General features: G+C 36.1%; 1 protein-coding gene across 13 annotated transcripts in view; it reads left to right on the top strand.

Moving 5' to 3' along the window:
* HNRNPC (heterogeneous nuclear ribonucleoprotein C) overlaps positions 1-25,645 on the top strand; it is a 54,897-nt gene that overhangs the window by 15,653 nt on the left and 13,599 nt on the right. For 8 of the 13 annotated variants that reach the window (XM_015068238.3, XM_015068243.3, XM_015068235.3 and 5 more), the window contains 3 exons: positions 11,140-11,417; positions 16,826-16,940; positions 17,537-17,584. In XM_015068238.3, coding sequence (XP_014923724.1) covers positions 11,177-11,417; positions 16,826-16,940; positions 17,537-17,584 — 404 coding nt within the window. In that variant the 5' untranslated portion in view covers positions 11,140-11,176. The remainder of the gene's footprint in view (positions 1-11,139; positions 11,418-16,825; positions 16,941-17,536; positions 17,585-25,645) is intronic. The other 5 variants (XM_015068245.3, XM_015068244.3, XM_053224258.1 and 2 more) reach the window with 1 other exon arrangement.

Below are 25,645 nucleotides of genomic sequence, written 5' to 3'. Positions count from 1 at the left end.
ACCCTAGTCTCAGAGCTCTTGACCATTAGGATGTATTCTTTTCATGCATTTTTGTATATGTTATTAAGAACTTGAATTGTGGACAAATAGACATTACGGTTTTTTGTAACTTTTATTTTTCGTTATTTTTGTATTTTAGTGTGGGAATGTGTTGTATTTTTATGTTCTATTTAGGAAGTTTTCGTTAGTCACTATTGCAAGTGAAATTTGGTCATGGTGGCCATGGCTTGAACTTGTGGGGATAGGTATCTTCCATTTTGGTTTAAAAAAAAATTTTTTTTGAAAACAGTGTTTACCTAAACTTTTAATTTGCAATTTTTAAAGTTACTGACTCAGGTCCTGTTCAAACCTAAACCCGGATAGGGCTGATCAGAATACAGAAAATACGCAGAAGCATTTGTCAGTTGAGATTGACTTTTGGTTGTCATTGTTTTAAAACTAATGTGACATAGAAAAAATCTTGTGCTATCGAAGGAAAATTGTGTTAATCTTATTAAACTTCTCTAAGTGATTTGGGCAAGATTCCTCAGGGTATGTTGAACAAATCAGTGAAGGATATGTAATTGTAAGTGACTGTTAATATTTTAATACTTAAAATCCGAATCTGACACTTCAGGCTGGAACAAGGGTCATTGAAATAGGTCTAAAGAGGATGAGGGACGCCTGGGTGGCTCAGTCGGTTAAGCGGCCGACTTCGGCTCAGGTCATGATGTCGCGGTTCGTGAGTTCGAGCCCCGTGTCGGGCTCTGTGCTGACAGCTCAGAGCCTGGACCCTGCTTTGAATTCTATGTCTCCCTCTCTCTGACCCTCCCCCGTTCATGCTCTGTCTAAAAATAAATAAACGTTAAAAAAAATTTTTTTTTTAAATAAGATGAAATGGTATTCGAAGTGTAAAACCGTGTACTAGATGTAAAGAGACCCAACTCTATAGTCATACAAATAGGAAGTTAGCATTATATTAATGAGTAAGAATTAGGTTTTACTTTATGAAATGTGCATATGTTGACAATACAAAAGTTATTAGCAGAAGCACTAGCATCTGGATAGCATCCAGAGTGTATTCCATTCTTGAAAGAGCAACCAAATTTGGGCTGCTACTATGTTCAAAGGGACATTGACAGATTAAATTGTTGCATGGGACTTCTTATTTTCACAGATGGTGAGGATAGACAGCACTGTGAATAAGATGATTTATGTTAAAAAGAAAATTTTAATGCTAATGAAGAGACAAGGGAAGAAGGAACTAAAGAAATTAGTTAAAAGCCAGTTAGGTTTTAGAGTTGAGTATCTTTAAATTGTGGATTCCTTGACTTTGGTGGCAGTTCAAGAAGCTAGATAGTGAGTGAGCAAGGATGTTAGGGGATTTTAACATGTTCTGAAGAATTGTGAGGCTGTTGAACTACATGATTTAGTTTTTTCATCTTAGAGATTCTGGGAATATTTTTAAAACCTACAGTTTAAAATTTGTTATTGTATTTCATTACCTATTTATACTTTGACAGGAACAATCTTATTATAAAAATGTTTATTAAAATTTGAAGGAAACCTGTAAAGAGAATACTTAGCATCAGCAAAGATAATCACTATTAATATTTGCTATCTTCGTCCATTTTTCTGTCTCTTCGCTATGGGTGTACCTGTACATCTCTATATTTTTTTCATAGTATGTATTTTATATATTAATAGGTTTTTAGCAATGTAGAATTGTTACCATATGTAGTTATAGAGCATTTATTTTGTAAGTGTTTTTCGCTTAGTTTTCTACAGCATGTTTTTATTAGGGGGTTATCTAATGTTTTTTGTTATAGGGATCTATAAAAATTACAGGCGTCAAAGTTTCTCATTTTCAGTTCCAAATAGGATGACCTGAAATTAATTTAACATTGTCAGTTGCTTAATTAATGCAAGTATATAGACCTACCCGTTGCTTGGCACTTAACTTTAATTAAGAATTTTCAGGGGCGCCTGGGCGGCTCAGTCGGTTGAGCCTTCGACTTCAGTCGGGTCATGATCTGGCGGCTTGTGAGTTCTAGCCCTGCGTCAGGCTCTTTGCTGACAGTTCAGGACCTGGAGCCTGCTTCATATTCTGGGTCTCCCTCTCTCTCTGCCCCTCTCCGGCTCATGCTGTATCTCTCTCTCTTTCAAAAATAAACATTAAAAAAATTTTTTTTAAATAATAAAGTATTTTCAAAGGAACCTATAGAAACATGTACTGGTTTACTTAGCTATAGCAGAGAATGCTATTTCTCTTCATCCAATTGGATGATCATTGTTATATTAGTAAATCTAAGAAAAATGTAATTTTGTTATTTTCTGGGAACTTGTTAAAGTGTGTGACCTTGTATATATCATTGTCCCATTTGCCTAAACTAGCTTTAAGAAACTTTGGAACAGGTAATATTACACATGTAAAATACACCATTTGTGTTCCAGCCTTGTGCTTGGTTCTGGTAGCTGCTTCTTAGATTGCCATGTTTGTTCTCTATTTGCATTTTTTTCCCCCTCCTGAATAATTTTAAAATTCTAGGCATGATACTTCACTTAGGAACTTGAATGTGGCTTCACCTTGTAAGAAGAAAGATAGTATGTATCATCACATAATTATCAAAATAATATATAATATTCAATATTCTCTTGTGTACAGTCCATAATAAAGTTCTCTAGTTGTCACCACAAAATGTTCCCTATCCAATCAAGGTTCATACATTGCTTTCTTAATCTAGGAAAGTCCTTCCTTTTCCCTATTTTGTATGTATGTATTTATTTTTGAGGAGTTTCAATCATTTGTATTGTTGTATAATGTCTCTACAAACTTGAAATTGATTGTTTCCGTATGTATAGGTTCAAGTATTTTACCAAGAATATTGCATAGGTGATGTGTTTGTTACATCAGCAGGCATATGTCAGATCAGTTGGTTTAAGAGGTGGCATTTATGTCTCCCATTGTAAAAGTACATTTTTCCTGTTAAAATCGTATTCTTTTTGGTAATACTTTGAGATCATGTAAATCCTGTTTCTACTCAACAAGCTTTTGCCCAGTGATTTTAGCATACATCAATAGTCGTCTGAATCAATTCTTAAATTGATGTAATCTTTACCAATCTAACAGTTTTAAGAAGTATCTTTAAAGTTTTTCATTTCAGTATGTTTTTCTTTAAAACATTTGATTTTAAATGATTTGTTTTGAGTTTCCTGCCTTTTATTTTCTCTTCATACTTTTTGGGACTGTTGCATGTTTTGTGTTGAGGTTTTGACAATTGCATATATAATTTTTTACATTTAAATTTTGACCCATTTATAATTTATTTTGGTGTACTGAGTTTGTTTTTATTTTTTTTTTATTTTTTTTTCTGAGTTTGTTTTTAGATGGCTGTGTGCTACCATTTATTGAATTATCTATTTCTCCCTATAATTTATAATATCTTGAGTATTCTTAATTTAATTCTTAGACATAGCGGTTAGAATAGCTTATCTAAAAATGGCTAGCGTCCCTTTTTGTGACCTGAAAATGTCTTAAAAATAAAGTATACTGTTCTTTTTGCAGACAGATGGACAGTTCCTTGTTGGCCAGAGGTAAATAATTGAACGCAATAAAGATAACAGGCAGAGAACAAAGAAAGGGGGCCAGATTGAGTAAGAGGGAACCAAGAGGGACAAGTGATTTATAAAGGGGCAAAATAAGAACTTAGGATTGTTAAAGGAGGACAACTTAGTGCAGATGATGACACTCTAATTGGGCAGAGAAATTTATAGTATTGGAAAAAGAAACTTTGTCAAGAAATTGTGAAAGGCGGTGTGAAGTAGAAAATCTTTACACTCCAGATTTAGTCATGTATTTTTAAAAATGCCAACTCATTGCTGCCATCTAGTGATACTTTCTTTTTATATTGAAAGAAAGATGGGAAATAACATTAGTCATGTATCTAATTTGAATTGGATGTATAGGGTAGTTAAAGGGTAATAAAGAAAATTTTAGGGCAGAGTTCTGAATTTTCTAGTTTGAGGCAAGTTATTTTTCTTAGTATGATTTGACATCTGATAAGCCATACAGATGTTGTCTTTTATTTTTTTGTGGAGTAAAAGGTAATGTGCTATGAGTAAGTTTAAACGTGATTAGTATAGGTGTATAGGGTAAGCAGGTAGAGGTTTAGCTGAAATTTTTTTTTTGAGCAGCTGGCAAAAGTTTATTAGAATATAAGATGGGAAAAGAAGAAAATAGTATGAAAGCTCTCTTTACAGAGAGGGGACATTCAAAAGTGAGGATTGGCTGAAATCTTAAGTAGAAACCTTATGGCTTGTGTACTTAACTTTCTGCTGCTGGGATTTTTGTTTGTAGTAAATATGCCTAAATATTACTACTGTGATACTAAACACAGTCTGAATGAGTGGCACAGTTTTGTCAAGCATTTATCTTTCCAGTCCTTTTCCACTAAAGGTACAGTTCTGGTGTCCCAGACGTAAAAGCAAGGGAGCTAAAGTCTTGGTTCCAGTTATAAATTTGTTTTGGGCCAGCTCCCAGCAAAGTCAAGGACCTTCATAACCTATGTTTTTGGGCCATTTGAAACTCTTCATAATCAGAGTGTAATCTGCATCTCCCCTTGCTGCCCCTCTTCCCAGCAGAATTTACTTGACATTTAATGTGAACTTGAGAGATGGAGTAGTCATTATAAACATCTCCCAAATTTTTAGTTAGATTGGCAGTCCCAAGTTAGGTTGGTCTCAAGAGGGCAAAGAACCGGGATAGTCCAAACCTGAGAATGAACAGTTGAAATAAAATTTGACAGGTTTGTTTGCATTCCAAACAGATGGAGATTTTATTTACCTTTTTTTTGGTTTTAGGATATAATTGAAATGGCAGGGGTGTGAATAGAAACATTTCTATATCCACAAGTCTTAAATATTTGTCCATCACTGCCACTAAAATCTCTTGGTTTTATTGCTTCAGCATAAAGCCTATGATCAGACACATAGATCCTTTGGTGTAATGCAATAAAGGTAACTGAGTAGTCCTAGTTTAGATTTACTTACCAGATAAAACACGCCTTAGATTCTTTGGGATAAAAATATATATGTAAAGTATGTAGTATGCAAACACCTGCGTGCATGTGCATCTGTGCTAGTTTTGAGTGCTACAACCCAGATAACCTTTAGGAAAATACTCATTCTTTCCTTCCATTGTATTTACTGTGTTCGAATTCTGCTCTTCTGGAAACCAGATCTATTTAAATCTTCAGCAGTGAATTACACAGGCTGCAGAGTATCCAGGGAACATAATCATTTCAGAAGTCTACCCTGTTCATTTTACTTTTTTTTATAAAAATTGTTTTAAATGTTTTTATTCATTTTTGACAGAGACAGAGCATGAGTGGGGGAGGGGCAAAGAGCGAGGGAGACACAGAATGGGAAGCAGGCTCCAGGCTCTGAGCTGTCAGCACAGAGCCCGATTTGGGGCTTAAGCTCATGGACTGTGAGATTGTGACCTGAGCCAAAGTCAGACACTAAACCGACTGAACCACCCAGGCGCCCCTCATTTTTTACTCTTTGAAACTAATTTTAGGAAAGAACCTTTTTTATTCTGTGTAACTTTTATTTATTTAGATGTTTAAGAAAGAATGAATTTGACTTAGAAATGAGTTCTGTGGGGCGCCTGGCTGGCTCAGTTGGAAGAACATGCGACTCTTGATTTTTGGATTGTCAGTTCAAGCCCCACATGGTGTATAGAGATTACTTACTTCCCTACCTACATACATAAACTTAAAAAAAAATTTTTTTTCTGATAACGCCTGAAACTAATACAACACTATATGCTAACTAACTAGAAATAAAATAAAACTTTAAAAAAATGATTTCTCTGAGAGCACTTAAAAAAATTTTTTTTAACTTTATTTTTGAGAGAAAGACAGGGCATGAGTGGGGCAGGAGAGACAGAATTCAAAGCAGGCTCCTGGCTCTGAGCTGTCAGCACAGAACCCCATGTGGGGCTCGAACCCACAGGCCGTGAGATCATGACCTGAGCTGAAGTTGGGATGCCTAACTGACTGAGCCACCCAGGAGCCCCTCTCTGAGAAAACTTTAAGGATGTTACTAGACTAATTTCATCTATGAGGAATTACAGAACATTTAGAAGGTGCTAGCAACTTCTGGTTGTCAGAAAAATGGGAGAAGTTGTGGAATTTATAAACTAGCTTGAGGAACTAGACTATGAAGGTCATAATAAGCATTAACCGAAAGCAGAGTACCCACAGGACAACATTTTAAAATATTATTGCTTTATCTTTTGTAAGCGTGTGACTTTTATGTGAATATATGTGCTTCCTTTTACCATACAGTTATATATGTTGCTTTTCGACCTAAACATTTAATCATAATTCCCCACATTATTTAAAGTAATTGCCAGATTTTTCTCTTTAAGTTTTTTGTTTGTTTTTGTTGAATCTCTACACCCAATGAGGGGCTCAGGCTCCACCCTGGGATCAAGAGTTGCATGCTTTCCCCCACTGAGCCAGCCAGGCACACCTAAAGTGATGTGCAGATTAGTCTAAAGACTGTAATTGCTGGTAATTAGAACTCTGAGTTAAAAATTAAAAATCTGCTGTACAAAAATGCATGTAGAATATAACATGCTATATATGTTTGTAAGGTAAAACAAAAGTTAACTTGTTCTGCAACTGCTTTTATACTGAAATCTGATGTATGTCTTGAAGACTGTAGCATTTGGATCTGATTATTTAAGCTAGGCAGCACTTCCCATATCTTCTTGCCTAGCACTTATTTTTATTTTTATTTTTTAATTTGTTTTCAACGTTTATTTATTTTTGGGACAGAGACAGACAGAGCACGAATGGGGGAGGGGCAGAGAGAGAGGGAGACACAGAATCGGAAACAGGCTCCAGGCTCTGAGCCATCAGCCCAGAGCCTGACGTGGGGCTCGAACTCCCGGACCGCGAGATCGTGACCTGGCTGAAGTCGGACGCTTAGCCGACTGCGCCACCCAGGCGCCCCCTAGCACTTATTTTTAAAAAGCTTGGAGAAATCTGCCCAATGAGGAAAAATTACTCAAGTGTAAACCTTTATGACCCATAATGTAGCCTCAAATAAATTCATTTACATCTGTTCCATTTCTGTTAGGTCGAGAAAAATAGGAAGCAAAATCTCTAATGACTAAAGTCCATAAAAATACAACTCTGCCAACAAGGTTTGCACCTTGGAATGACCTGTGACAGTTGAGAAGTAAATGAAACCACATATTTAAGGAAAGAAAATGCAGTGATAAAATTTCATACCCAGCAAAACTGACTGACAAGTATAGACCGCATAGGCCAACTGTTAGTAACATGTAAGAACTGAGAAAATATTCTCATGAATTCTGAGTAACCTGAGATACTATAATTTTAAGTCATGGTAGAATTTAAGCAGTAATATCACAAAAAAGACGTGTGTGTGTGTAATTGCACTAAGAGTATGAAATTATGGGAAATCCAGACTGGGAAACTTGAGGTTGAATACCCTGTACTCTTCAAAGAAGTTGTTTTGAGTTAAAGGGATGGAAGAGGAACATATCTAAAAGAAGCCATAAAAGACACATCAAATTCGCTTTAATGGGTAAGACTACTAACTAGGGATATACATCAACGTGATAGAATTATTTTGAAAAGAAAGTGATTATGGCACACCTGGGTAGCTCAGTCCTTTGAGCATCTGACTTTTGATCTCAATTCAGGTCTTGATTTGAGGATTTTGAGTTCGGGCCCTGCTTAGGGCTCTGTGCTGGGCTTGAAGCCTTCACAAAAAAAAAAAAAAAAAGCAATAGTTAACTTTTGGAGGTTGGAAAGTGATTGAGAATGGAATGGTGCACATAGAGGGCTTCTTAGTTTTGAGATTTTGTAGAGGCTCTGGTACCTAGAGATTTTTACAATAGTGCCTTGTACTCACCTACACTTGGAACAGGAAACACACTCTGTTTCAACTGCTTTTCTTAAAATTGGTTCCCTTGGCTATCCAGTAAATGGATATTTGGGGATTCTTCAATTCCTGAGTCTATTTCCCCCACGTGGGCTGTTGCATGGGCCGTTGGCTTCCTTACAAGCCTGGCATTTTGGCATTTTCATTGGGGTACCTTGACACTAAAGCTCACTATCTAGTTGCTTTTATCTGGGGATTCAGAAAGATCAAAAACTATGCTCTGCTGTTGGTGCTTTCTTTTGAGAATCTGTTTTTTCCCAATAGTTTCTTTGCATTTGGGATATTGGTCACTATCCATCCCTACCTCCCCAACAGAGATTTCAGGGGTAAGGTACCTTAAGGATTAGAGGTAGGGTGAAATGTGAACTGAGATAATCTATATTTGTGAAATTGGTAAAATTTTGGGGAATCTGTTCCTCTCTTCAATAATTTTTTTTTTTTTTTAATGTTTGTTTATATCTGAGAGACACAGAATCTGAAACAGGCTCCAGGCTCTGAGCTGTCAGCCTAGAGCCCTACATGGGGCTCAAACCCACGAGCTGTGAGATCCTGACCCAAGCCAAAGTTGGATGCTTAACTGACTGAGCTACCCGGGGCCCTTTCAATAAAATATTAAACAGTAGTATTACTAGAGTGTAAACTCTGAGGAATTGTAGCTGTTGCTGTTTTTCCTCTGAAGTAGCCTTGGTAGCTCGTACTTCTCAGATACATGTTCAGTGAAAAAATGTATTTATTTGTACTAACCCTTTTTTTTTTTTAGGAAGATGTGTTTGTCCTTGAACCGGGATTAATGAATCTTTGTGGGTTCATTTGTCTTTACTATTGCTCATATTTTGATTAAATCCTTACAGTGAGTATGGGCATTGAAAGCTATACCATTCACTTTAGCCAAGCCTTTGAAGTTGAGGTCAATATATTATTTTTCTGTTAACAATTCATGATTCTTGTAGCAAATTTAGAAACCATATATAATCACCTAAAAGATAAAATCATATTCTTAAACTCAGAGAGGCACCCAAAGTTACCACCTTCTTATTTGTGTCTGGATGTTTCTTTACTGGTCTTTCCAAATGGAGTTGCTTAAGAATTAATCCGTAATGCCCAGTGGCATTCTTTATATATAATGAATTCTATATTTCTAGATTGGTACAAGCTATATACCTACCATCTTTGTGAAAATTGGAAAAACGGTCATATAAGTCCATTTGTTTTGTGGTTCCAAGGAGTATATTTGAAGCAGGCATTAATGTCCATTGTTTGGTGGTTTACTCTCTTGTTCAGTATACTGATGGCATGTAGAACCATCCTCTTTTCCCTTACAGGTAATTTCTAATTAAACCCAGGAAGATTTTTTCCTGTATTTATTATTATTTACCATAACATGTAGAATATATGTTTGTTTCTCATGATAAACATTTGTAGAAACCTGGCTTAAGTTGTCCCCATTTACAATAATAGGAAACTTTAATAGCCAGCAGTAACATTTGAAACCAGTTACGCCTTTCATTTCATTTTTGTTTTTGGTGTTCTAAGGCTTTCTGGCACTCACACTTAGAGTTGAAAATGTGTTCACGACTCTCACGACTGCTGTTTGATAAATTTTTATTTCTTAGTCTTAAAATTTAAGAACTGTTTATAAAGCTATAATTTAGAAACCAAAATCAAATAAAGACAATTTCTTGAATTTTAGAATGGCTAGGAGGGAAAAATGGTTTTGGCAGCTTTAAAATCAGTACTGTTTGTGGGGCGCCTGGGTGGCTCAGTCGGTTAAGCGTCCGACTTTGGCTCAGGTCATGATCTCATGGTTTGTGAGTTCAAGCCCAGCATCAGGCTCTGTGCTGACAGCTCGAGGCCTGGAGCCTGCTTCCGATTCTGTGTCTCCTCCTCTCTCTGCCCCTCCCCCACCGGTGCTCTGTCTCTATCAAAAATAAATAAATGTAAAAAAAAATTAAAACAGAAATCAGTACTGTTGGAAAGGACTAGGTGTTTTAAGGGTCAGAATATTAGTGGTCCAAAAAAAAAAAATACCAGTGGTCTGTATAAATGATGTTGTGCTATTTTGTTAACATACATATATACAATATATTTTTACATAATCCATGAGAACTAGTTTGTCATGATTTCTCCTGAGGATTGGAAAGAGACTGATATCTGATTTGAGTTTCAAAAGGATGAATGGGGAAAAATTAATCTTAAGAATGTTACTTTAAATCTAAAGTGGGTTCATCTTCAGTTTGGTAGTTGGAGTGGGAAGGGGCAGCGGATAAAAAAGCTTAAAGAATGTCAAAACTTTTCTCACATAAAAAAAGACCTAAGATGGTAGTATCATGAATCTCCATGTAATTGTGATTGAACCTTTATAACATAATAAAGATTTTTGTTTTGAAAAAGTCTGAGGAAAGTAGTTTTCTTGGTCCCCTTTTGATTCATGCAGTGTTTTACTTACTAGTTTTATCATCATCATCATCTAGTAGTAAATGTCCCAACTGTATTTTGTAGATTATCACATAAAAAGTAAAGTAGGTCAAGAGTCAGTACATTGTGCAAAGTGCTAGTACTGATACTGGAGATACCTCTGGCATATTAGTTCCAGAGTGAATGAGTTGGGTCTATATATTGCTTTAGTATAATAAGGTTAATTATACTTGAGGGTGTCAGCTGCCCACATTTATCTAGCTAAAGAATGGTTGTTTGTGGGCAGAATTCAGAGTTTTATGTATCTTTGGAATAGTTGAGACTCGTTTTAGTAATAGCACTGTGCAAGAAGGTGGAGTTCTTTATACGTGGCAAGGAATGGTTAGGTTAGTATGAGGGGTAAGGTTACAAATCTGAGAAGTTTGTAGTAGAAAGCTTAAGGATTTCGAATTTGCTTCAGGACTTTAGAACAGAGATGGTCACTTAAAATTAATAATGTCCGTGATTGTGTTACTAGTAGTCTCTGAAGAGGACCCCCCCCCCCAGCCCCTCATGGGATAGACTTGGGGAAGAGGGAGCTAACTTTTTATAAGAATACATATATTCAGGAGCTCTCCTCTCGATAACTTGCTGCTATGACAGTCCTTTTGGTTGACTGATACTCTAGTCACAGTGGTTCAAAATAAGGAGTAGAAAGTTTCATCGAGGAGTATTTTGTTTTTATCTCCTTTTCACCTGAACGCATTTTTTTTTTCCTTCCAGCTTTTCGGCTTTGTGAACAACCGTATCATCAAAGACCATGGCAAGCAATGTTACCAACAAGACAGATCCTCGCTCCATGAACTCCCGTGTATTCATCGGGAATCTCAACACTCTTGTGGTCAAGAAATCTGATGTGGAGGCAATCTTCTCAAAATATGGCAAAATTGTGGGTTGCTCTGTTCATAAGGGCTTTGCCTTCGTTCAGTATGTTAATGAGAGAAATGCCCGGGCTGCTGTGGCAGGAGAGGATGGAAGAATGATTGCTGGCCAGGTTTTAGGTAAGATCTGGGTTGAATTAATTTTTTCATTGATTGTATAATTCACATACCGGTCATTTTTCTTTTTTTTTAATGTTTATTAGTTTTGAGAGAGAAACAGAGACCCATGTGCATGTAGGGTACTGGTAGAGCGAATCCCAAGCAGGCTACATGCTGATAGTGTGGAGCCTGACACAAGGCTCAGTCTCACAAACTGATGTCATGACCTCATGAGCTGTAGTCAAGACTTGGACTCAACCATCTGAGGCACCCAGGTGCCCCCAGATCTAGATTTTTCTATTCAAGCTTCTGTTTTTCTGTCCCTTTTCCATTAAGCTAACAGTCAAAAAATGTTAGGGTTGTAGGTATAATTGGCTAAGGATTTTATTCCATTTTGTGTAGCAGAGTTTGGATAAGCTTCAGTTGGCAGTCTTGAGTAAGGTCAGGAGAATAGGAATGACGTGTTACATAAGGAACAGTTGCTGCCTAATAACTGTGTCCTACCATTCACAGGAGGGATGAGGTGAAGACAATATAGCTTAGTCATTCTTGATCTGTGGAGCCGGGTGCTTGGCTCTGCATTGGCGATTCATAACTGTATTGGGCACTCTGCATAGATTGGCTGAGCCTTAAATTTTCTTAGTTTTTAAAAACTGTACCTCAGAGTTTGTTATCTGTTCTTACCTGAGGTAATAGTACTTTGGTGTTATCAGGAATTTGTCTTAGTTGAGATGATTCATGAGAAGCTTCAAGTATAGTCTAGCATGTTACACTTAATAAAAGGTACTTATTATTAAATATATTTCAGCATTAGCACAAAGTGGTTTTGTCGTAGGTGTTAGTTTTCCCAATAAGTGTCTGCTCTGATCTAGTATGTTCAGATATTTTAGAATGAGATTTAAGCCCTATTTAATAATAGTTTATATTCTAAACTTCAGAAGATTTCATTACATATTAAGACTTAGCACATAAGTCTTACAGAATTTCATCTCCTTGAATAGTTTTCTAACAACTTACCAGTTGCTAAGATTTGCTGTCAGAATCATAGTAATTTTATATATATAGCTTATATTTTCTTGGGTGTGAATAATATTAGGGAAGTTGAAGGGTTCAGTAAGAGAAGTCAATTTCTCTTTGTTTTTTTTATGAATAAAAAGGAATAAGCACATATATTTTGAATGCCACATAATGGCTAGTGGCATTGTTGAGGATACTGTGGTTATCAATTTAACAATTATTTAGGTTTATAAAGTTTATAGCAATTCATAATTGAGAACTTAGTTTTCTGATGATTCCTGTAGAGGCTTATTTAAGTTTTCATTTTGTTTTCAGCATTTTCAGGACTTTGTATTCAGTTGTATAATGTGCAAATTTGAATTCCAATTTAAACATTTTAATTTCTAACTGCCTTCCTCTCCAGGTTGGAGTGGGTTCTTTCCTCCTTCAGTGTATTCATGTTGGTTATTTTCCCTCTAATACTAGATAAAACTTGAGCATTTCATAATGATTGTAGCATTTAATAAATACTTTATATCGTGATTTATTGTAAGGCTTCAACAGCTTTTTAGACTATTTTGGATGTTTATGGTTTTTCAGTGGCTATTTCATGAAAGCTCTTTGATTTTAGAATGAAAGTTTAGTGTAATTTGTATTTCACTTGTAAACCCTTTTCAAATGCTGTTTTAGAAATCTTAACCACAATGGATTGGGAAGGAAAAATATTGGAAGTTAGAGAACCTTGTAATCCTTGATATTGAAGATAAAAGTAACAGTTTTAATTGAGAATACATAAGAAATTTCCATACCCACTTGTCCTATATTCAAACTATAGGAAAACTCAAAGTATAGGAAAACTTTGATACCTGTAAAATGGGTGTGGTGGCAAAAGTGAACTAAAACAGTTTTCTATCATAAAATGAAGTCAGGTTTTTTTATGATACTTGTTTATTTTTTAACGGTCATGGAAATTTACTAATACAAAAATAGAAGAATTTAATGAGTATGTGTGTATGTACATCTCACCTGTCTTACCAACCAGATACCAACATTTGACTAATCTTGTTTTCGTCTGTTGTTTCTTTTTTTTCCCTTTTTTCTCTTAAATTTTGTTAGAGTCAAGTCTCTTTTTAAGACTCCAGCATATATTCAGCAGACTGGGACTTTTAACAAAATGCAAACCACACTGCCCTTATCACATACCAAAATAAAGCCTCCCAGAAATTCCTTAATGCCATCAAATAATTCATTCCATGTTTAGATTTCTTCCTTTAGAGTCTGAAACTTTTATTGTTATTATTTTTAATGTTTATTTTGAGAGAGAGAAACAGTGTGAGTGGGGTAAAAGGGCAGAGAGAGGGAGACACACAATTCAAAGCAGGCCCCAGGCTCTGAGCTGTCATGTCAGCAACAGAACCCCACTCAAACCCATGAACCTCGCGAGATCAGTGACCTGAGCCAAAGTTGGATGCTTATCTGACTGAGCTTTCCAAGCATCCCTGGTCCCTGGTTGCAAACTTTTTTTTTTTTTTTTTAAGTTTTTGTTTTGTGGTTTGTGGTTGGTTTTTGTTTTTTGGGTTTTTTTACTTTTTATTTTTTTGAGAGAGAGCTAGGGGTAAGGGCAGAGAGAGGTGGGGACAGGATCTGAAGCAGGCTCCGCGCTGAAAGCAGAAAGCCTGATGTGGGACCAAACCCACGAACTGTGAGTTCATTAACTGAGCAGGGATAAAAGTCAGACATTTAACTGAGCCATTCAGGTGCCCCTCAAACTTTTTTTTAAATAACTTGATTAATTCAAATCAAGATCCAGTTCATGTCTGTATGTGTGTTTGATTAATTCCCTCTTAGATGTTTTTAAATCTGAGTTTTCCTGTCCTTCTAATTTAAAAAATGTATGACATTTAATTTGTTGAAGAAAATGTGTTCCACGCTGTGTACTGATTGATTCTTTGTGGTGTCATTTAATTTGTTGTTTTCTACCTCTGTTTTGTGTAATACTGCTACATCTAGAGCAGTGCTGTCCAATAGATGTATAAGAGAATATATACTTTTCAGATACTATTTATTTTGGTGAAAATATTACATGGACCGTGTTCTGTGTTTTATATTACACCACATCAGGTGACCTAATATGGTCCCATTTTTAGTGATGTTAAGGATAATTTGTGGGTTCTGAGTTTACATCCTGACACATCAATGATAAGGTTTCCCATCAGTTTTTAACTTTAATGGTGATTGTCCAGTGATGATTACTGCCTACGTATTTCATTAGGGCTTGCAAAATAATTTTTCTAAACTGATATCTAGCAATCATTAAATATAATCATTGCTTAATAATATAAACTCTTATATTTTAGCTTTTTTTATTTTTGGTTTTTTAATTTTTTTTTAACGTTTACTTTTTGAGAGAGTGAGAACACGGGAGCAGGGAGGGGCAGAGAAAGAGGGAGACACAGAATCCGAACCAGACTCCAGGCTCTGAACTCAAGAGCCGTGAGATCATGACCTGAACCAACGTCGGACACTTAACCCACTGACCCACACAGGCACCCCTAGCCTTTAAAAAAAAAAAAAAAAAAAAGCTCTAGGGGGTGCCTGGATGACTTTGTGAAACCTCCAACTCCTTAATTTCTGCTCAGGTCATGATCACATGGTCGTGAGTTTGAGCCCTGTATTGGGCTCTGGGTTGACAGTGTGGAGTCTGCTTAGGATTCTTTCTCTGTTTTGTCAAAGTGGATAAATAAAAAAGTAAGCTCTGTTCTACACCCAGCATGGGTTGAAGAACTTGCAACCCCAAGTACAAAAGTTGCATGTTCTACCAACTGAGCTAGCCAGGCATCCCCATAAACTTATATTTTAAATTGATACATTTTCGTGCATTGCAAATCATTCCTTAGAGCTTAAAATATTTCTTCTGTGGCCAGTGGATCACCTTCAAATTGGTTTCTATGTCCTTGAGACACCTTACTCTTGTAATATTTTATTGCATCTTTAACTTTCTGGCATCACAAGATATTTCAGGTCATCTGATAGATTTCTTGACCTAAATCTCGATTTGCCCCTTTTTTCTAGGAGCCTTGGCTCCTTTAAATGGCACTTACATAGAAACCATGATCTGTACACTGAGAGTGTTTATTATTGTTGAATTTTTAATAGCTTCTGTCTAGTTTCAGCGGGAAGAATAGGAGCACCTTGGTTTTTAGAAAACAAAACATAATTTTGTGCATTGTGCCACAGTTTTAAAATAAGTACGCCTATTAGGTTTTGTTTTGTGTTTTTTTGTTGTTGTTTTTACCAAAATTAAGATTATTAAAAGCAATTTTAGCTTTTAGTTTCTTTTTATTAGTATATATCCTATTCTGGATATCAGCACAGTACTATAGTTTAAATCATCACTTGAAATAATTCTTCTATAAGGTTGTGTAATTAGCATGATACATAGTTTATTGTTTTTGTTTTAGACAATTTTTAAAAACTATATTCTCAACAATAAATGTTAAAAATTAAAAATGAGTTTAGTGAACTAAGAACTGAAGATTATTCATAAATGTAGTGGTGCTCAGCAGATAGTGTACTGAAATTCTGTTTTTCAGTTGGTCATTTGATGAACTGAGTTTTGGAGAGCTGGTTTTTGGCAAATGTATTCTTAATTAGAATAAGAAAGCAATCATTAATTCTTTTGTTAGACAGTGGGTAACGGTAAACAGCTAGCCATGTTGGAATATGTGTTTTAAAAATGACAAGGCATATGGAAACTAGGGCTTTTCCTTTGTTCCCTTATTTCCCTTTTCTTTTTGTTCATGTAACAGTTGCTAGGCAGTTTAGTCTGCATAATATATATTTTTTTAATGTTTATTTAGAGAGAGAGAGAGAGAGAGAGTGCAAGCTGGGAAGGGGTAGAGAGAATCCCAGGCAGGCTCTACGCCCAGCACAGAGCCAAAGTAAAGAGTTCGACACTTACCCAGTTGAGCAACTCCACGTGCCCCTGCGTAGTATTCCTTAACCAATTTTTATTCATCTTTACAGCTGATTCTATTTGTAAGGGGAATGAGAATCTGAGGGTACCATATACCATACTCCATATTCATGAATTGCTGTATATTTTATGTCTCTGAGCTCACTCGCTCATTCCTAATATATGCTCTGAATAGTGAGTTTTAGTGGCAGTTGAGAGTAGAAGGTACCAAAGACAAACCTAATGTTTTATGTATAATGAATACTTTGTTACAGAACAGAGGACAAAGGAATGAAAGACTAAGTCTTAGCCTTATAAAAATTCATGAGCCCCTTTTATCTAAGGAAAGATGAGATACGGTGTTAGTCCTTTGTTGACTTATTATATACTGTGTACGCATTTTAAAACTAGTTTAAGATATACCCTACCCCACCCAGAGTTGTCATTAAAGTTTTTGTCTTTGTTTTTGCTTTTTCAGATATTAATCTGGCTGCAGAGCCAAAAGTGAACCGAGGAAAAGCAGGTGTGAAACGATCTGCAGCGGAGATGTACGGGTCAGTACCAGAACACCCTTCTCCGTCCCCTCTACTCAGGTCCGGAACTTTATTATTTATAACTGCATTGTGTCCATCAGTGGGCATCTTCTCTATCTGTTTTCTGGATGTGGGGAGGGTTAACTGTAGTATGTTTTATCTGTGTAAAAGTGATGCTTTATTAATCTTGTATTAGTATACCTCCTTTTCACCCATTTCCCAGAGAATTATTAGAATTCCCTGAGGTTTTTACTTACTAAAGAGCAGTTTGATATTTTTAACATAAAATGAAATCCTTCAAGAGGAATTGTTTAGTTTAAGAAGCTGGGAAATAAGAAAGGGAAGGAGGGTAGCATAAGAATGTTTGGTTTATTGTTGTATTTTTCAGTGTTCCTGTATTAGCTGTTAATGTTGTATGTTGAAATTGTAGCATACTTGTGCCTAAATTTGCAAATTGGCTGCTGCATGTCCAGTGGCCTCTAAAATGATTGAAATTTTAGTGATTTGTTTGAATGATTGGATATTATTCCATGCTAATCTCTTGATCTGTTTGTTATGATTGGTTTTGCATGGTTTTTGTTTTTGTTTTTCCCATCTACTGTTGTAAATATACATCAGCAGCTCCAAATTAATCCTTTTTGGTATTTGTTTTTCAGCTCCTCTTTTGACTTGGACTATGACTTTCAACGAGATTATTATGACAGGTATGTTAAAGGTGTTTTGTTTTGTCTATTCTGGTTAAAAGCCATTTAAGTAAGAATCATTTTATTGTTCAATTTTGTAACAAACATTCCCTTTTGTAGTAATAAGCAATAAGCAGGTTGTCCGAGTCCCCCCTTTATAAACAAAATGAAAAATACTTTCTTACAAATTGTCAGAGGTAGATGAGGGTGGTGTTTTTGTTAGTTTCAAAGAATCAGTTTATATATGGTCTGGGCATATGGGGACATGTCCATTGTTTTGTTTGAATATGTATGCCAGATAGAGAAGTAAGGATTCATTGACTGCTAAATGAGGAAATAGAACTTAATTAGCATTTCCATGCTCTCTTCATTTTGTCCCTGTCACATACTTGCTATTTGGCTTTGCTTTGTAGGGGATTACAACAAATTTTTTTTTTAAAGATCCCTAAGTCTCCCTTGAGTAAACCAACTAATACAAAACAGGATACAGTGAGCATACGTAAACGAATTAACAATATGCGCTCCAGACACCTGTGTTGTTAGCTCAATTGGTTGAGCATTCGACTTGATCTCCACTCAGGTCATGACCTCATGGTTCATGGGATTGAGCCCTGTGTGATGCTCTTTGCTGACCGCTTAAACTTAAAAAAAAAAAAAAAAAAAATCCTCTCCTTGAAGGACATTTTAAGAATTTATGTTAGGAGGTAAAAGGTGTTGAAGACTTGCAGACTGGGGATGGTGGTAACACCTTTCTAAAAGACAAGGAGGTTGGAATAATGGTTGGAGAGTGTGTGAGTGTGTGCGTGCACGTGCATGGGCACATACCTTTAGAAAAGCAGTATTATTTGTTGGAGCATGCTGAGAAATAAAATAGGAATATATGTGGATAGGCATAGGTTATGGAAGGTTATGAATGATTTAGACCTGCTGATACAGGAATTAGTTCTTGGGGAATGATATAATACACAAAAGATATCAGTATCATACTAGCATTCTGATAACAGTTTTCATTAACATTAAAAAATTAGTTTTATTTGGTTTCCTGCTTTTAAAATTATGCATCATATGGAAGTGTATGGTGTATGCTGATACATTGGACTTGATCTAGTAAAAATTTTTCTTTGGTGTTTTTCATCTTAGGATTTCAGTATTCCAATGATTAGTATAATGTTAATATATAAGAAAATTAAATTTCTGCTTTGGGAGTAAAAGTAATAGCTTTCTTGATTTGGGAATAGCTTTTTTTTCACACATGAAAAACTTTTGAACTGAGTTGATGAGTCATGCTAAGGCAGTTGGGTAAAGGATTATCAAGTCAGCCAGTAAACACCTGTGTAAAGATCTGAGCGTGTATGTTTTTTCTGTTTGAGAAATATATGGGCTGCGGTAAGCTAGTCATTAATAGGCCAAAAAGAATTAAGAATGGAAACATAGTTTGGGCCTACATTGTTAAAAGTGTTTGAATGCCATATTAAAATTGTGTGAGTATTCTTTGTGCATCATCAGTATAGCTATTTCATTTGTCCTTAGTGATTTCTTCATATTTTTATGTCTATTTATGTTTGAACACATGTTTTGAAAACCATGATGATTTTCATATTTTGGAAATACTAAAATACAAAAGAGAGATCTGGGCATCTCTTTGCTCCTAAAAATGTGATCAATGGTTGGGTGACTTCAAGGGACAGAGAGAGACCTAATGAGTTTATCTGAAGCAGCTGCCCTTTACTCTCTTAAAAAAATACTCATGCCCAACTATACCTGTAGGGATTCTTATACATACGGTCTAGATAGATGCTTGAGTGTTGGTGTATTTTTCGTAATGCTTCTCAAGAGATTTTGATGTCAAAAGGTTGAGAATCCTTGATTAAAGGATGAGGAAGTAGTTTTGTTTCTTTGATTCTTACCCTATTTCTTTGTCTATGAATCTCTTTAGAAAAATTCTAATACATTTATATATGTATGTATAATTTCTGGGGTATCCTGGACACTGGCACAAATAACTCCTGTTTTAAATTTAGTACATAGAGAATTAACGTGTACAATCCTAACTTCATGACAGTAGTCCTCTAAAGTTTTACTTTTAGTTGTCTTGGTGAGGCAGCAAAACATTGACCATTTCTATCATGCCACTATAAGTATGTTTGGAAAAGATTTTTTTTTTTTTAAACGTTTATTTATTTTTGGGACAGAGAGAGACAGAGCATGAACGGGGGAGGGGCAGAGAGAGAGGGAGACACAGAATTGGAAACAGGCTCCAGGCTCTGAGCCATCAGCCCAGGGCCCGATGCGGGGCTCGAACTCATGGACCGCGAGATCGTGACCTGGCTGAAGTCGGACGCTTAACCGACTGCGCCACCCAGGCGCCCCTGGAAAAGATTTTTTGAGTGAGGAATTTTGGATGAGTTACGGTATCAACAGCAAGGAATAGTAAGGAAATTTAGATGTTTGCAGAAATACCTTCAAATTTCTTGCCACTGCTCTTTGATCATAAAAATTAGTGGCGGTGTCACTGTTGACCTCATTCTTCAGTTTTTCAAGAGGCAAGAGAATACCTTTAATTACTCTGGTGTATTTGCTTGGTATTAATAGAGTTTCAGTGAAAAGTAGTATTTTCTTCCATTCTAATCTCAGCCAATGGAAAAAGCCTTATGATGACTGATGGAGCAGCCAGGTAGTAGCTGGTAAAGAGCGGATTCAAGTATAGTACTGAGGTCTATAATGAGAAAATACATTTAGTCAGGCATAGAGAAACTAGTCAGGAAAATTGCATTAGAAAATCTCACTGAGGGGCGCCTGGGTGGCTCAGTTGATTAAGCGTCCGACTTCTGCTCAGGTTATGATCTTGCAGACCATGAGTTTGGGCCCCGTGTCAAGCTGCGTTTTGACAGCTCAGAACCTAGAGCCTGCTTCAGATTCTCTCTCTCTCTCAAAAGTTAAAATAAGGATTAAAAAAAAAAATTTTTTTTTTTAATCACACTGAGAAGTCATTGTGAAGATACTTATTTGGAAAGTTAAGATTTGTATTGTCATAACAACATAGTGGTCCTAAATCAACTATGTTGGATTCTTTATTGAAATAGGTTATTGATAATGGCTCTGAGATGAGCTGAAAGCTCTGAATCTTCCTATGTAAATGGGTTAAATCAGTGTTTATTTAAACCTTTTAGTCATACCTTTAAGAACATAAGATTCACACAGATATTTCAAGACCTAAAATCGGCATTTCTTAATTAGCTTTCTGGGATCTTGAGTTCTACTTATTTTTATGGTAGAGAGGTAGCTGATCTAGAGCCTATAAAAAAAGAACAATTGAAGAATCCCAAGACCTAATATTTAGCAAAGAAATTTTTGACTGAAGTCCTATGTAATCTCAAGTTTCTTATCCCTAATATGGAAATAATCTTACTAATAGAGTTGCTATGAAGACTAATGGAAACATGAAAGACTAGAAATTGCATTATAAATGTGATGACTCGCAAATATCATAACTGTTTACAACCAATCAATAGAATTCCCAGTCTTTAGAGCATGAGCATTCATTCCTGTTAATTATCAAGATCTTCACATTTCTTATATGCAAAGTTGCTGCAAGTTACACTTCTGGATTATCAGAACGAAGGGAATTGTGGATACCCCTCCAATCCTCTTCCCCAGAAAACTAACATCTCTAGCGTACTCCAGTTCTCTTTAGGTGTGACAACCGTCTTCTCAACTTTAATGCATATTGAAATGCTTAGTATTTTCTAGTGTTTTCTGGACCTCTTTTTAATGGTTAAAAGATTGCTTTTATAAACATAATCACACCGCCATACTTAATATTAATCTCATCAGTTTTTCATAGATCTCATTTTGTGGATTATACTTTGTGTTGTTAAGCATGTTTCAGTGCCAGCTGTATTTGTGAACTGGTGGATAGATCTGCAGGCTTGATCAGATTTCAGGTTCTATCTTCTTTTTCTTTCTCACCCCCCCCCCCCCACATGAGGGAGTATGTTGGGAGTAGTGGGGAAGGAGCCCAGAATACTTCATAGAGGTATTGTGCACTTTAATCATTAACCTGATTTGGCAGAAATTTTAAGAATACAGGAGGCATTGGGTGTTTTATAAGAAGAAACACTTTAGATATTAGGAAATAGATAATTAACACTTTTGTTAGAATTAGAGTCACTTGGTTTTTATTGTTTTGTTTTGAGAGCCCTCTCCTACCTGTGTTGTATTTTGTTTGGGGATGTGTGATCAAGACCCAAGGATTGTAAAATACTCTTTATCTTTAAAACTGGAGGGCAATCAAACTTTAAAACTTAAACCAAGTTACTTATATTTTAGTATTTTGTCTCCTGAGGGAGACAACAGGATCAAATTGTATAGCCTTAATGCTGCCACCTGCACTGCAGTAATATTACTGATTTTAATTCAGGGTGTGGGTGGAAAAATGCAAAACTGTTACCTGTGATCATTTTTTTTTTTAACATTTATTTTTGAGAGACAAAGCACCAATGGGGGAGGGGCAGAGAGAGAGGGAGACACAGGCTTCAGGCACCGAGCTGTCAGCACAGAGCCCGACGTGGGGCTTGAACTCATGGACTGCGAGGTCATGCCCTGAGCTGAAGTCAGACGCTGAACCGACTGAGCCACCCAGGCACCCCTACCTGTGATCATTAAAGCTTACTGTAGTGTGAATGAATTCTTAGTACATTTTTTGCTGTTGGCATAACAGGAATGCTGCTGTTCTTCCAACGTTAACTAGATGTGTTTTGTTAATATTTTAGCATTTTTACAGTTATCAGATTTTGCATCTTTTTTTTTTTTTTTTTTTTTTTTTTTTTTTTTTTTTTTTTTTGAGAAAGAGTGAGCACAAGTCGGGGAAATCAAGAGTTGGATGGTTTACTGAAGTGAGCCACTCAGGCACCCCCAGATTTTTCATCATTAAGATGAAATTATTATTATTATTATTATTAGTTTTTTTCCCAAAAGTTACCTCTTTCATTAGGTAGGTCTGAATATTTGGTCTGTCTTTTGTTCTTAAGACCATTCCTAATTTTATAGGCTTTGGAAGTTTGGAGATGAATTTTTAACATAAAATTACTGATATATGTGGAACTACCATTTTAGATAGATGTATTAATGTTTGACAGACACTGTCAACTATTTCATGTATGCTGTAAACTCTATTATACATAGTTTAGAATTACCTAGAAATTCATTAACAAACACATTTTTCTGGTAGGATAGAAGCCCAAAAGTAGCTTTTTGTTTTAGGATGACTATTCGTGGGCTTCTATGTATAAAACAAAGGGAATTACATAAGTCTTGCCTGTGTGCAGAACATATTGTTTGTTGATTTTGAAAGCCTGAAAACCTGGGGGTGCCTGGGTGACTCAGTTGGGTAAGCTTCTGACTTCAGGTCATGATCACACAGTCTATGAGTTCAAGCCCCACTCGGAGCCTGGACCCTGCTTCGGATTTTGTGTCTCTCTCCCTCCCTCTCTGCCCCTCCCCCTGTTGTATTTTGTCTCTCAAAAAAAAATCAACATTTAAAAAAAAAAGTTTTTTTAATCCTGAGAACCTGTAAGATTCTAGCAGAGATCCAGCTTTTGTTGTGTCCTGTTGAGAATCATGTTGCTTCTAGGAAAATTGTTGCTAAAGGACTCCTTATGTGAGCAGTTGCTTTGAAATACTTAGAAGTGATTTTTCAAATTCTTTAAGTTTTATTTATTTACATAATCTCTACACCCAACATGGGGCTCGAACTCACAACTCTAGGATCAAGAGTTGCATGCTCTTCCGACTGAGTCAGCCAGATGCCCTGTTTTTTAGTTTCTTAAAATTTATTTTTAATTTTAAGGTTTACATTTGTGTCACAAAGATTTAGTGTTTTCTTAAGTATAAAACCGTATCCATTTTTTGAAAAATTCTGGAATTCGTTAGATTTTTGTCAGTTGTAGTCCCACTTTTCTTTCCCTTACAAGATCCCTGATGAAATTATTCTGGAATTACATAGTGGTAATGATTGCAGAAGTTTGTGTGTGGAGGGTGTTTTTTCTGTGGTATGTGAATCATATGTTAATATAAATGGGAAAAAAAAATACTCCATTATGGACAGCCAAGTAATTCTTTCTCAGTCATTTCTTCTATAGAAATTTGGGAGCACAGAAAGCAATAAGGGTTTATTAGGTTTGACAGTAGGCTACAGTATAAAAGTGAAGACACAATAAACCTAGTAGCAAAAGATATGGTAATAAGTAACTTATCATACATTATGTATGGGCCATGAATAATAATGTAAATAGTGTATAAGTGACTGGACTGTAAAAGTTCTTACATGAGAGCTTTTTCAGAGTGCTAATACTGCTTCATATCTAAATATATTAAGTAAATATTCCCTCGCACCATGAATAGAAAGAGGAATAGAGTACATCAACTCACATCAAATACAACACACGGATGACAAGCAGTATGTTATCCAATGAAGAAGCTATTGTAGGAAACACAATATTATACAGTGAAGACAGTGATGTGGAATTAATATTGGCTGCTATGTGTCCTGCATTTGTACAGGATTGTGTCATAGAAAGACGTTGTGTTTCCCGTTGTGGAGCTCTGTGCTCTCTTCACATTTAAAGATCCCCAGGTAGTTTCACAAAGTGCTATTTTTGAACTTATCTTTGATACTAAGTATCAAAGGTTTTGAGGCAGATAGAGTAAAGGTACAGTGGTAAGTATCCCTGGTTGTATTTGGAGAAACAGCCTGGTATAATTGCAAAGAGTGGTTGTTGTAAAAGCCTTTTATGGTCTATTAGGGAGTTGTGTCCTGCAGGTAGAGAGGTCTTAGAAACTGCTTCATGGATAGAAAAGAGAAAGTGGAGGGAAAAAAAGATGTATTAAGTAGTTAACATTGTAAATGTTGGAATGGAGAAGGAGGTACAGGAATTTCTGGGGTAGACTCGTCTTGGTATAATTTATTGAGTTTAAAGTTAAATGTTTTGTAGGGAGAAAAAATTATGTATAGCAGAGATCTTTTATGACTACAGTTATACCATTAGAGGTTACATGAAAGGGATGTTGGAGGGTTTGAGTTGTTTGAATTTTGGGGAACAATTTTACTGTTAATATTTATGTTAGAGCTCTTTTTTAGGAACGTATCCTGGTAGACTGTAGAACAGCAGTTGAGGTGAAGTACAGTTGTTAGGGGAGTTTCCTTTGAAATGCAAGACAGGTGAAAGCGGCTAACAATCATATTAAACTAATATTTACCCCTTATTTGTTCTAAGCACCCAGTTTTAGGTTTTGGTTAGTAAGTTAAAGAAATACTGACTACAGGAGCACCCAAATGGCTCAGTAGGTTAAGCGGCAACTTGGCTCAAGTCATTATCTCCTGGTCTATGGGTACAAAGCCCAGATTGGGCCCTGTGCTGACAGCTCAGCCTGGAGCCTGCTTCAGATTGTGTGCCTTTGTCCCTCTCTGCACTTCCTCTGCTGCTGCTCTGGGGTCTATGTCTCTCTCAAAAATAAATCAACATTTAAAAAAAAGAAATACCACAGATTAAAGGATACTTCCACCCCCCCCCCCCATGTTCTTGGGATTAGTGGGGCTGTCATCCTGCCTCCCTCCCTTTTTCCATTTTTCTGATATTCCTGAGTAACACTAGACCTGAAGGAAGAACACCTGAAATATTTTAGGTTTTGAAGAACTGATTTAGACCATTTGCTTGGAAAGGCCTGTGATTCAGAGATAAGAGGGTTCTTAGCTACTTGAAAAGCTAAGGGACACCTCTGTAGATGTGATTTTAAGCATAAGGTGAAATTTTGCATTTGCTAAGAGCCCTTCTGTTGGTTTTATCTTTTGCATGGAAACCTCATTGCCAGGAAGATTTTAGTTGAGGACATCAATTAGTACAAGTATACTCTCAACATAAATCTGCTATTACTGACTTAAAATTTTGACAGTATATTCTTTATTTCACTTCGCTTTCATTTCCGGTTGTTTATGTTTGTTTTGTCTTGGACTCTTAATAACTAGGTGGGAGGTATTTCTTTTGCAGGGGAAGCATTTGACTTGGTCAGAGAATCTGCTATATG

Source organism: Acinonyx jubatus, chromosome B3, assembly GCF_027475565.1.
Source record: "Acinonyx jubatus isolate Ajub_Pintada_27869175 chromosome B3, VMU_Ajub_asm_v1.0, whole genome shotgun sequence".
Lineage (NCBI taxonomy): Eukaryota > Metazoa > Chordata > Mammalia > Carnivora > Felidae > Acinonyx > Acinonyx jubatus.
Note: the sequence above shows the minus strand (reverse complement) of the source record. Positions and strands in the feature narration are given on the sequence as shown.